This window comes from Cyclopterus lumpus, chromosome 13 (genome assembly GCF_009769545.1).
Source record: "Cyclopterus lumpus isolate fCycLum1 chromosome 13, fCycLum1.pri, whole genome shotgun sequence".
Classification (NCBI taxonomy): domain Eukaryota; kingdom Metazoa; phylum Chordata; class Actinopteri; order Perciformes; family Cyclopteridae; genus Cyclopterus; species Cyclopterus lumpus.
The window spans coordinates 7,559,416-7,570,719 of record NC_046978.1 but is presented as its reverse complement, the minus strand read 5'-3'; the positions used below and the strand labels follow the sequence as shown (position 1 = coordinate 7,570,719).

Genomic DNA, 11,304 nt, shown 5'->3' with positions numbered 1-11,304 from the left:
CTGGTCTGCACTTCTCACGAGCTTACCCCATGAGTCCGAGGCGGCCGAGCGAAACCAAATTGCACCTAAACGGACTCGATCCCTTTTTTCTAGCTCCGTCTGCAGTAACGTCAATGTTACGGTTGAACTGCGCATGTGTCAAACCCCAAAATGCTCCCACGCCTTCATTTAATAGGCCTTGTCCCAGAAGCGGAAATACATGCAACGTGATACGTGACGAGTATTGTAAACAAATGTGAATGTTTTTGCTCGCCTTAAAAGGAATGTCAGTACAAGAGTCGTTTACTTGAGTGAGTAAATAGTCGAGTCATTAATCGATCTTTTTGCCCGGTTAACAATAATGGATATGTGACAAATGTAACTTCGCGTTAGCTGTAAACAGCAGTTTACCTCGTGAACTTTGCCGTGTTCAATGTCACATTTAAATCCTTGCAACGTTAAGCGTTACATACGTTAATCATGCGTTCATGTCTCGGCTTGTAAAGTTAAAAAGCAACGTATCATTAGCTGAACTAGCTGACGTCACACAAACAGAGCTTTAAAACAGTTAATCTAGATGTATCACGACTTTAGCTGTCAAGCTAACTACGGTAGACGTCACTGACGCTGAAGAAACATTATTATTGTCCCTGCATCGAGGATATTGACGCGACAACTCCGTATGCGTGACAGTAACGTTTCACAACGTGTAGTAACGTTGACTTCGGCCGCTAACGTGAACATGTGTGTTTAGTGGATACATTAGGCCTAAGAGTAGACGTGTAACGTAGCTAAGCTGAAACGTGTGGACACTGATTTACTATCTTTACTAAATGAAATGAGGTTAGCCAGTAAAGTGGCAACATCCGTCTTTCTAAGGTTTTTAATCTTGGTAAACTTTCCTTTTACAGTGTATACGTCATAAACGTATGATCCTTAATTGTTTTTGTTCCCCACATATGTTGATTTACGGTATGTTTGGGTAATTTTAGTTTACCTAGTTATAGTAATACTTTATGACATACTGTAGATATGATTTACAAAACATATTTGGGATGGATAAACCGTAACCTATTATACTACACCAATAATGATGAAGGAAATATGCTATACAAATTAATAATGTATGCAATACTTACACTATTTACAATATGTGTTATGTATACACCGTCATGTCATGCGGTTACGACATAAACTGTGTTCCCTGATGGTAGATTGGAATAATTACTCTTGAAAAGTCAGAAAACCTTTTGTATTCACGGTATAAATACGAGGATCATAATACCAGAAGGCATCACTTATTCTTACTGTATGTGTAGTGTCCTCACAGAGCTCCGGGATGTTGTGTGAAGTCGTGCTGTCATCGCTTTGGTTCCTGTTTGTTATCTTCTGGGTCGAGACAATAAGTGTTTGCTGTTTCTGTCAATGTTTCTACCAGGACCGGGCTTTTTACTACTGGGGAGATGGGTAAGAGATGTTTTTTTTTTTTTAAATGTGCATTATATATTCCTAATAGTTTGTTCATTATTCAACAAAACCGAAAAACTAATTCTCCCTCCATATGAAAGACATAGTATATAAATCGTAGTGTGTGTACTGGGTCCATGGGTAAATGAACACTATGTTTTAATAGAACTATTTGTTACAGGGTATTTGCAGATGATCCTGGACAGATGATATATATGTTGAGCAGGTAATAATTATATTTCTATCCTGAATAATTGAATTTATAACAATGTGAAATATGAGCCATGTGTATTTGTGTGCAGGGTATAATATTGTTTCTCTCTCCACAGAGTGGATACCCATATTCAGACAGAGATGCAGACCTGAGACAGAAAGAACGCCACTTAAAGGACTCAATAAAGGCAGTTCTTTGACTGAAGACCAAAGGATGGCGAGCAGTAGCTGTTTTTTCTTTGCGTTGACTGCCTTGCACACTGTTGTGCAGTCCTTATTAACATCTCTAAATGTAGGCCCCCTTTTAATAATAGGTGGTGTAGATATGCAGAATTAGTGAATGCACTGCTAAGACATAGAAGGAGGTCCTCAGTGATTGATGTGTATCATGCCCACCAGTGTCAACATTTATATTTCCACTTTAAGATTTTGGGGGAGCAGAAAACATGCTTAGTTTTCTTGGTCTTTTTTTTCAGTCCATTTTGAGAATATGGCGTTTTTATAATACTGCCATTCTATGCAACTACAGTTGTTGCTGTCTGCAGCTATATTTGTTTTTTTAAATATCAGATTGCAGTAACCTGCTATAAGTTATAAATTGTGGCCTTCATCTGCTGATGGATTTTTCTCAGTTGGCATGTGTCCTCTTTCCCGATATAAGTACACTTATTTACTCACTGAAATTTTACACTGAGGATGCATGATAACTGAGCCATTTGGAACTGCAAAAGCTCCTTTTGCTGCTGAAGATCACACAATGGGATCGAAAGCCCAAAAAGTGGACCTTATGTTCCGAAACAAGCAACATATTTTGCAGTATGTTGAATGCTGTATGCCAAAAATATCCAGATGTCCGACTGCATCGGGTCCCATTTTGCAGGATGCAAGCCAGCATGCTTCTCCGGTCCATTTGACCCTTAAAACTCTGCACAGCAGATATAAGCAAGAGGGTCAAAGTTCAGGGTGCACTATTATGATGAAGGAGTCTGCATGCAACAGTATATTTGTATGGGCCGCTGCTACTAAAAGTACAAATAAAAAAGTGTGTGATTTGGAATACAGCCCTGATTTGTGTGTTTCTAAAGATGGATATGATAGTGTGCCCCATGTTAGGAATCCTCACTGAGAGCAATATGTCAGTATTATATCGAGTAAAATACATTTTATTTACGCAACTCTTTGCAAGCCTGTGAGAATATTAATCTGCCAAGATAGTTTTGCATTCCTTCTGTCAATTGAAGGGTTTGCTTTTGAACAAAACCAGCAGATAGTTTGGGTCTCATTTTGAGGCAAACAATGTCAATATTGATTTGTAAAAATGTGCTCAATAAACGTATTTTGAAGTGCGAGTTTCTTTCTTGAGTGCTCCATTACGCAGCCCAACACCGCACACGCCAGGCCGGCAGGGGTCGCTCACGGCACAGAAGGAAAGTCATTCCACCGCCGGGTCATCAGCCTGTTCTGCCGGGGTCCAAAATAATGCCGTATACATTCTGATTAAAGTAAGATTTTAATGGTTGTTTGTAGATTTACGTGCATCGAGGACTTCGTTAGCCATCTGGCGTATTATTGTTGATTATTTGTGAAAACAAATAAGTGTTTTCAGTTGAGAGCAGTTTGTCGTAAACATGGCTCCAACGATCCAGACACAGTCACAACGAGAAGACGGCCACAGGTAAGTAAAACACACATATTTGTTCCGCGGTGGTTGAACTGTCCGGTCGTCTTCAGTAGATACTTCACGGTCACGTGACCGAGTAGACGCTAAAGCAGATACAAGTCGTCGACATTCGCTTCATCAGTGTTGAACGTCAGCTAACGATGCTAGTTAGGAGGAAGCTTAGCTCCAGTGAACTTCCGCTGCTCGGGTAACTTGGCGCTCATTACATATTTTAGATGGCGTTAAGTGAGTTAGATCCATCCAGTCAGATGTAATAACTTAATTCGGAGGCAAATGAACAGGCCAACATTGTGTTAATGATACCTGAACGTGTTTTGTTTTTTTGTAAGACCGCTGAAGTTAGCCAGTCCGAATGCTAACTGTAACGTGAAGTTAGTAACCAGGCAGAACATGAAGCATTAACTGTCCTTCATTGCAATGTGAATTACTCAGACAGCAACTTCGTGGAAAGCATTTGCATGCAGGAAACAAAAGATAATTGCGGGTTATTTAATCTATCCACCAAATGCACAATAAGAAAATGTTACAGAGAGCAGTGCATACAGTATATTCAATTCCCTTTTGACAGAAACATTTAAGTGTCACACTCGATCATTGGCTCATAAGATTGTTCTGTTTTCTCTTCCAGCAGGCCATCTTCTCATAGGACTGTTCCAGAGAGGTAATCAGATTTAGCACGGATGAGTATTTACTATAGTTTACAGTAATGTTGAGTGCCTCCTTTTTAAAAGTGTCACTAAAACCCAAACTGTACGTCCTGTACTTTTGTGCCCATGATAGGTCAGGGGTGGTCTGTCGAGTGAAATACTGCAACAGCCTTCCTGACATCCCCTTTGACCCCAAATTCATCACATATCCGTTTGATCAGCACAGGTAAACATCCAGCCTCTCCATCCACAGGCAGAGTCCACGCCAATGAACACGGATGCAGCTTGACATTTGCTTTTCTTTGGTGGCAGGTTTGTACAATATAAAGCCACTTCTCTCGAGAAGCAGCACAAACATGAGCTCCTGACTGAGCCAGACCTTGGGGTCACCATTGATCTCATCAACCCAGACACTTACCGCATAGACCCAAATGGTAAGTCTAGTTGTTTTTTTGTTTTTTAGACACTACTGTGCTTTGTCAAATGTTTGCATAGACTGAACCATTCTTTTAAATTCTCAGTACTGCTCGATCCTGCTGATGAAAAACTGTTGGAAGAGGACATCCAGGCTCCATCCAGTTCGAAGAGGTAAGGCTGCTGAATAGGCAGCTTTATGGTCTATAGATTCATGTGGAGATATTTAGTTTAATGTTTTCATCTTGCCTCTTAGGTCACAGCAGCATGCCAAGGTGGTCCCTTGGATGAGAAAGACAGAATATATTTCTACGGAGTTTAACAGATACGGTGTTTCCAACGAGAAAGTGGAAGTCAAGTAAGTTGGCAAAATGTCTTCACGTTGAAAGTGTGTGTGTGTGTGTGTGTGTGTGGTGTGTGTGTGTGTGTGTGTGTGTGTGTGTGTGTGTGTGTGTGTGTGTGTGTGTGTGTGTGTGTGTGTGTGTGTGTGTGTGTGTGTGTGTGTGTGTGTGTGTGTGTGTGTGTGTGTGTGTGTGTGTGTGTGTGTGTGTGTGTGTGTGTGTGTGTGTGTGTGTGTGTGTGTGATCTAAATATGTTTTGTGTTTAGGATTGGTGTGTCTGTCAAACAGCAGTTTACAGAAGAAGAAATCTACAAGGACAGAGACAGCCAGATTTCTGCGATTGAGAAAACATTTGAGGATGCACAGAAATCGGTGCGTGAGCTCTAGCGAGCCTGCAGAAGTAGAGGAATGTTTGAAATGTCCAGCTCTCGGCTGGACATCAGCACCTTGAACCAAAATGTAGACATTTTTTGGGCTTAAAAAAAATGTGCTTTGTTTTGGAAACATGTTGTTGTTTCTCTCCAGATTGCGCAGCACTACAGTAAACCCAGAGTTACTCCTGTGGAGGTACTACCTGTGTTCCCCGACTTCAAGGTAAACTATAATTTCACTTACTTTGAGTCTCTGTGTATGATTTCAAATTGAATACCACAGGCAAGTGCAGGGAGGGAACATATGTAATACTACATGCAACTTTAAAAATAAAAAAAAATTTGTCTCGAGTTGCTTTTTTCTTTTTGTCTATAAGAAACTTTAACTAACAAACTGGGCCTTGACATATTTATATAATTACTTTTTGTACACTTTGGTCTCCTTCTGCAGATGTGGATCAACCCATGTGCTCAGGTCATCTTTGACTCTGATCCTGCACCTAAAGACTTTTCAGGTCCAACAGGAGTGGACATGATGTCTCAGGCCATGATCAGGTATTTACAAAGTATCGGTTTTCTGGAGGTCTGTTGAAACGGTACATTTTTTGCATAAACACTAATTATGTTTCATGTTTCTTCAATCCAGGGGTATGATGGATGAGGAAGGAAATCAGTTTGTGGCTTACTTCCTGCCCCATGAAGAAACAATTCGCAAGCGCAAGAGAGACTCCGATGAGGGGATGGATTATATGCCTGAGGACTTGTATGTGAAAATATTATATTAAGAAAATCATCCCTTTGCTGCTTTGCTTTGCTTGTACAACAGGAAGTAATAACAATGCTTTTTTAAATGTTCTGTTTTGCAGGTATGATTACAAGATAGCCAGGGAGTACAACTGGAATGTTAAGAACAAAGCCAGCAAGGGTTATGAAGAGAACTACTTCTTCATCTTCAGAGATGGAGATGGTGTTTACTACAATGAGCTTGAGACCCGGTAAGTCATTGATCGGAGAAGAGACTTGTTTGTTGGTGCACATCAACATGAGGAAATGGAGATATGCAGCTGGTGTGTTTATTGTTTTTTTTTTAAGATCAAGCACAAATGTAGATGTTTTGGGGAGTTTGTTATACATTTATTAAAAGGCACAAAACAAACAGCCCCACGACTAATGGGGGTTAAATGAGAACCTGTTAGGCCTAGTCCTCTCACAGCCTTTCTTCTTTCCTACAGGGTGCGTCTGAGCAAGAGGAGAGCCAAGGCTGGAGCTCAGTCCACCACTAACGCAGTGCTGGTGTGTAAGCACAGAGACATGAACGAGAAGGAACTCGAAGCCCAGGTGAGTGTACTGTTTACTTCCATGATTGTCTTAATGTTAAACGGAACACTTTCCCCCCTTATTTTCTTAAAGGTATCTGTAGCACTTATTGTGACGGTGCATTGTTGTTGGAAGGGAAAACTTTGAATTAAGATTAGTGATGTTTTTATTTAATTAAAGCTAATTGTTTCATTCAATACCTACCATAATCTAAACACAAAAGTAAGGGGAATAACGTTTATATTATTATTTACATTAGTTTTTTTCAACATTATCTATACAAAGTAGTTTCAATTAGAGGAGGTATTTTGTTCACACCACAGTAATATGGCTGTATTTGTCTTTTTTGTTGTTGTGGTTTTTACCAATCCTTTCCAACCTGACTCAACTAATCTAATGACCGGAACTGTTATAGCATTATCTCTAAGCTTTGATTATTAAACCGTAGTAGTGTACTGATGGCTGCTTCTCTGTCATTGTGATTCCTAGGATGCACGTAAAGCTCAGCTGGAGAACCATGAGCCAGAAGATGAAGAGGAAGACTTGGATAAGGACTTGCGGGACTCTGGTCAGTTTTCTTATATTCTCTACATATGCAATTCTTATTTATACTTATTTGGTTACTTGCTGCACTGCAGTAATCGTTGGTTTTTATCAGTTTATATTTCTGTCTGTGATATTTGAATTGTTTTCTCCAGGTGACGATAAAGAGAAGGGCAGCGGCAGTGAGGCGGAGAACTCTGGCAGTGAATCTGAGCGGGAAGAGGAAGAACCGGTACAAAAGGCAGAGGAGGGCGAAGAGGAGGCGGCGCCCCAAGAGAAGCGGAAGAGGAAGACAAGCGGCAGTGGAAGTGAGAGCGGCGAGGAGAGGACCAGAGAAATGCGAGACGAGGAAGAGATCTTCGGCAGCGACGATGACAGTGAGGACCACGAGAACAACAAGAACTCAGCCAGGAGCAGTGGGGCGGAGGGCAGTGGGAGTGAGGATGAAAGGGGGAACCGAGGGGGCAGCAGGAGTCGCAGTGCCTCTCCAGCACACAGCGACCGCAGCAGCGACCACTCTGAGACCCGGGCCCAGAGTGGGAGTGGAAGTGAGAGGGGCTCAGATTCCAGTGATGCCAGTGACAGTGAATAGAATCCGTTGTACGGACACCTTTCTTACCTTTATGTTCAAACATGGCAGTGCTGCTCTGTCACTGGCCTTAATTTCACTTCAATCTGGGGATGTAGTTTCTTTAGGATTGCAAATATCAAATTACATGTGTGGGAGATGCTCATTGGTTTTGGATAGGGGACAGCTCTCTTCAATCCAGTTTTTAATTGTAGATTAAACTTTCGCACCAATAGCTATTTGTCCACCATTCCTACAATTTTGTCTGTCAGGTATTCCGTACAGGATCATGTAAAAATGTCTTTGTTTTTTGACTTTGTGTTACGGCTTTAAAACCGATAATAAAATAAATGCAGGTGACTTTTTGTAAGAAACAGTGGTCACAGGTTGTTGTTGTTTTTCTCTCTTTGACAGAGTTGGAGAACCTGTAAGTAATTCCATAAATGCACCATCTTATTTTGTAGGGTTGGTAAAGGACTGTTGTCTGTGCTCCCTTTTTATATATATATATATATATATATATATATCGTATCAAAGGGGGAATATATATGTCTACAATTATAATTTTTAAAAGTAAAACTGACAAATCAAAGCTTCCATTCATAGAGTAAATCATTTAATAACATGCACAGAAATTGAAAACTACAATCAACAGCCATGTTTCACAAAAATGAACTGATACGCCTGCATATTCAGCCAAAGAATCCCAACTGGTTCTTCAGCCATTCTTCTGTCAGGTCATCAGTATTTCTGGTTTCAAAGACCTCATAGAGTAATGGAGACAATTTGAAAAGAAGTTAAAAGATACTCAACAATACTCAAGCTAGTTGCTAATAAATGGGGTAGAATTAAAACATGCATCAAAAAGTACACGTAACATGCTAAACATGTAACCTATCAACTTCAGAATAGTTAGGATTTGGTTTTATATTCAATAATTGTCCCATTTGAATGCGATCAGCATACCATTGGAGTCATAACAGACCACAGGTCATGATTTTGGGATCATTACCTTTGTGAGCTCTGCAGCTTGCACCAGTCGATTCTTGCTGCCTGCATACATCATCTGTTGCTCCGGCTTACATCCTGTTCAAATTAAACGTATGATATTCAAAGGGATTCTGTAAGTTCACTCGGCAAACATTCCTCAAATCCAACAAATGCCACATTCATTGTGACAATAATTAAGAATGAAGTGGATTTAAGACAAAAGGAGACACTTGTTCATTTGACCGTTAAGTTATAATAAGAATAATATTAATCCAAGGAGATGGATTACTTTTGATTTAAGATACTGTTATTACTTACCCATTGGACTGGAGAATATGAAACACAGAGGGTAAGACACCCTTCCATCAGCATGGACATATTTGTAGCTGTAGACCATGAACGTGCAATACTGTCAAGAAATGTATGACCTTTTTGGGGGCTTTTAAGCACTGATATGCTTTGTGTGAATTTAAGGATTTTGCTATATTCTTAAAATGGGATAAGAAGGATATCTGGGTTGCCGCTCTGGGAGTTCATCTCTCAACTCATCCAGTGAGATGTCCTAAAAGACAAAGTTGATTTGACTTTAAATGCAGAATAAACTCCCCCCCCCCCCCCCCCCCCCCCCCCCCACCCCCCCACCCCCACCCCCCTAAAAAAACAAATTTGACTTGCCTCATATTCCTCTTCTAGGATAACAATCTGTTTCTCCATGTCTATTTTCACTAAGAAATAAAAATGATTATTTAGGCTTTTGGTTCGGTTTCATATTTGTTGATGCATTGATATTTTTTAAGGGATTTTAATTTGTGTTGATCAACTTACAGATGTGTTAACATTCACCAATAGCATGTGCTACTTACTTAGTATGGCAGCATTGTTGGTCTCTTTACGGAATCTAAACTTTCTCAGTTTAGCTTTCAGACTTTCATCCACTTCACACACAACCAGCGAGCTTGACTGCAAAATGATGTAAACATATCAGTCCAAATGTGTTAGTCTAGGGTACAGACGGGCCAGGAATAGAAACAAAGAAAGGGGGCACAAGACATTGGCCCCATCTGTTCCTATGTTGAAGTCTCTAACCACCTTGCGTGTGTGCATTAAACATTCATAAAACTATTCTGACATATTGAGGGCAGGAAATGTTTTTGCTGCGACATGCAAGAATGTAGTTTCCTGTGTGAAAGAGAGCGGTGGATGGTCGACTTGTGTGACACGGGGAAAAAAACACACACACAAACATATAAATGACAGTTGATCAAGTCACATTTCAAAAGAAAAGCACAATCTTTCAAGCAATTGCATCAGATTTACATACCATTCTCAAAGGATCCTTTCCTGCCTCCCTTTCTTCAAGGTGAGACTTGTTTGTGTGAAACAGGCAGACAAACTGACAGCTACTCTCAGACTGTGAAGATCCTCCTGATGTCAAGGGAGGGCGGGAATGCAGCAGTGCGGCTTCCTGTATTCACAACATAGCTCAGCCGAATGTTACACAAAACAATTGTAAAATCTTTTTATGTAACGCATTAAGAAATATGCATTACAAACCTATGAATCTTAGTATGACAGAGGGGATTGTGTTGAATGGATCCAAACAGTTTGAAGTTGAAGAAGCACGATGTTACTCTATGTTGTCTGTCACATTTGAGTGATATAATTGGTGTGATTAGGGTTACTTTCACTTCCCAGTTCCATACAGGGATGGGCATCAAATAGAAACGTGCCGAGCTCAAAAGTTTCCTCAGTTCCTTTAAACAAACACAACAAAAAATTGATCGCACACTTTTTTTTAAAGTAAAAGTATAGAAATGTATGCAGTAAAACACAAGCTACGTAAACATCAAAAGTAAAACGTATTCATAAAAAAGGGTTCCTGTCACAGTATCATGTTACTGTTACTGCTCTCTACTGGTGGAAACGTTAGGCCTGTTGCAGCTCTGGCCCTACCCTAATCAGTGATGTCGAAGCAGGTCTCTTTCCCTCTGTGTTCAGTGGGGTGTGTTTTGCCTCTGACAGCTCAAAGCAAACACCGGCTGTGACAACCGGTCGCAACCACAAGACATTATGCTTTCAACACATTCAGACGAATGCAACAGCAGTTATTTGGTGCTGACTAACCCTCAACAGAACCCACTTTGTGAAGACCTTTGTCTTTATCATACATCCTAAAACGATCTTGTCCATTTTCAATTTCAAAAGATGGTTATGTGTGAAATGACTCCCTGTTTCAACACAAACTATTCCCTATACAACATAGTAATATAATATAACATCCTATAACAATATAATTACTAGATTGAAAGAAAAAGAGCTGGCACAAACGTTAATCCATTAATAAGCATTTATGTATTAAGGAGTAGGCTGCAATTCAAGTGGTTGGCCATTGGGGGTTCAAATTCCTTGGCGAGGCATTAGCTCTTCTAGCTTCTCCAAAGTGAGGTTTTGCTCCTTTAAATCACTGTAAAGTACGTATATTTATGTTTAGGGCGGTTTGTCGGAAAAATGGGCAATTTGAAGGGAATCCACCAGGGCTTTGGGAAAATGTAATGTCGGCGGTTTTGGACGTCTTATGGTTATCATGTTTTCTTTCTTCTTTTTTTCCAATAGTGCCGACTTTTACTTCAACAGAAATACCTAATGTGTTTTACCCGTTCGTTCATGAACATGGTATGAAGCTCAGGGCTGATGCCCCATGTGTCTACATATCAGGGTGGGAGCGTTTCTTATATACTAGACAGTGGGAGGAACACAACACTGCGTACCGTCC

The 11,304-nt window shown here is 40.3% G+C and overlaps 2 protein-coding genes and 1 long non-coding RNA gene across 6 annotated transcripts; 2 read left to right on the top strand and 1 right to left on the bottom strand.

The window, feature by feature from the left end:
* The first annotated feature begins 14 nt into the window (after positions 1-14).
* Positions 15-3,008, top strand: LOC117741505. The gene is made up of 4 exons (XR_004610740.1): positions 15-290; positions 1,299-1,446; positions 1,628-1,672; positions 1,776-3,008. It is a non-coding gene; the product is annotated as an uncharacterized LOC117741505 (long non-coding RNA).
* A 72-nt stretch (positions 3,009-3,080) lies between these two features.
* paf1 (PAF1 homolog, Paf1/RNA polymerase II complex component) lies at positions 3,081-7,920 on the top strand. Of its 4 annotated transcripts, none has more exons than XM_034548579.1 (14): positions 3,081-3,334; positions 3,972-4,001; positions 4,121-4,213; positions 4,300-4,421; positions 4,509-4,575; positions 4,658-4,759; positions 5,009-5,114; positions 5,268-5,336; positions 5,565-5,668; positions 5,760-5,876; positions 5,980-6,108; positions 6,346-6,451; positions 6,920-6,998; positions 7,129-7,920. In XM_034548579.1, the coding sequence occupies exons 1-14, from the start codon at positions 3,288-3,290 to the stop codon at positions 7,563-7,565; spliced, it is 1,608 nt and encodes a 535-aa protein (XP_034404470.1). In that variant the 5' UTR covers positions 3,081-3,287; the 3' UTR covers positions 7,566-7,920. The 4 variants fall into 4 exon arrangements, with proteins under 4 accessions (XP_034404470.1, XP_034404468.1, XP_034404471.1 ...); XM_034548577.1 differs by having other exon boundaries at positions 3,082-3,334; positions 3,969-4,001; XM_034548580.1 differs by lacking the exon at positions 3,081-3,334 and adding an exon at positions 3,348-3,527.
* Positions 7,921-8,135: 215 nt separating this feature from the next.
* On the bottom strand, positions 8,136-11,237 carry gmfg (glia maturation factor, gamma). Its single transcript, XM_034547933.1, has 8 exons — positions 10,086-11,237; positions 9,853-9,996; positions 9,395-9,491; positions 9,207-9,256; positions 9,044-9,093; positions 8,850-8,932; positions 8,554-8,627; positions 8,136-8,305 (listed from the first exon to the last, which is right to left on the bottom strand). Exons 2-8 carry the CDS (start codon positions 9,853-9,855, stop codon positions 8,234-8,236), a joined length of 429 nt encoding a protein of 142 aa, XP_034403824.1. The 5' UTR covers positions 9,856-9,996; positions 10,086-11,237; the 3' UTR covers positions 8,136-8,233.
* Between the last annotated feature and the right edge of the window lie 67 nt (positions 11,238-11,304).

Excerpts from the sequence above, each read along its gene's own strand:
- paf1 (XM_034548577.1), top strand. The coding sequence starts at position 3,288 with ATGGCTCCAACGATCCAGACACAGTCACAACGAGAAGACGGCCACAG. Across the intron at positions 3,335-3,968 it reads CAACGAGAAGACGGCCACAG|CAGGCCATCTTCTCATAGGA; the intron begins GTAAGTAAAACA and ends TTTCTCTTCCAG. Across the intron at positions 6,999-7,128 it reads TAAGGACTTGCGGGACTCTG|GTGACGATAAAGAGAAGGGC; the intron begins GTCAGTTTTCTT and ends TGTTTTCTCCAG.
- gmfg (XM_034547933.1), bottom strand. Across the intron at positions 9,257-9,394 it reads CAACAATGCTGCCATACTAA|TGAAAATAGACATGGAGAAA; the intron begins GTAAGTAGCACA and ends TTTATTTCTTAG. Across the intron at positions 8,933-9,043 it reads CTCCCAGAGCGGCAACCCAG|GTTCATGGTCTACAGCTACA; the intron begins ATATCCTTCTTA and ends ACAGTATTGCAC.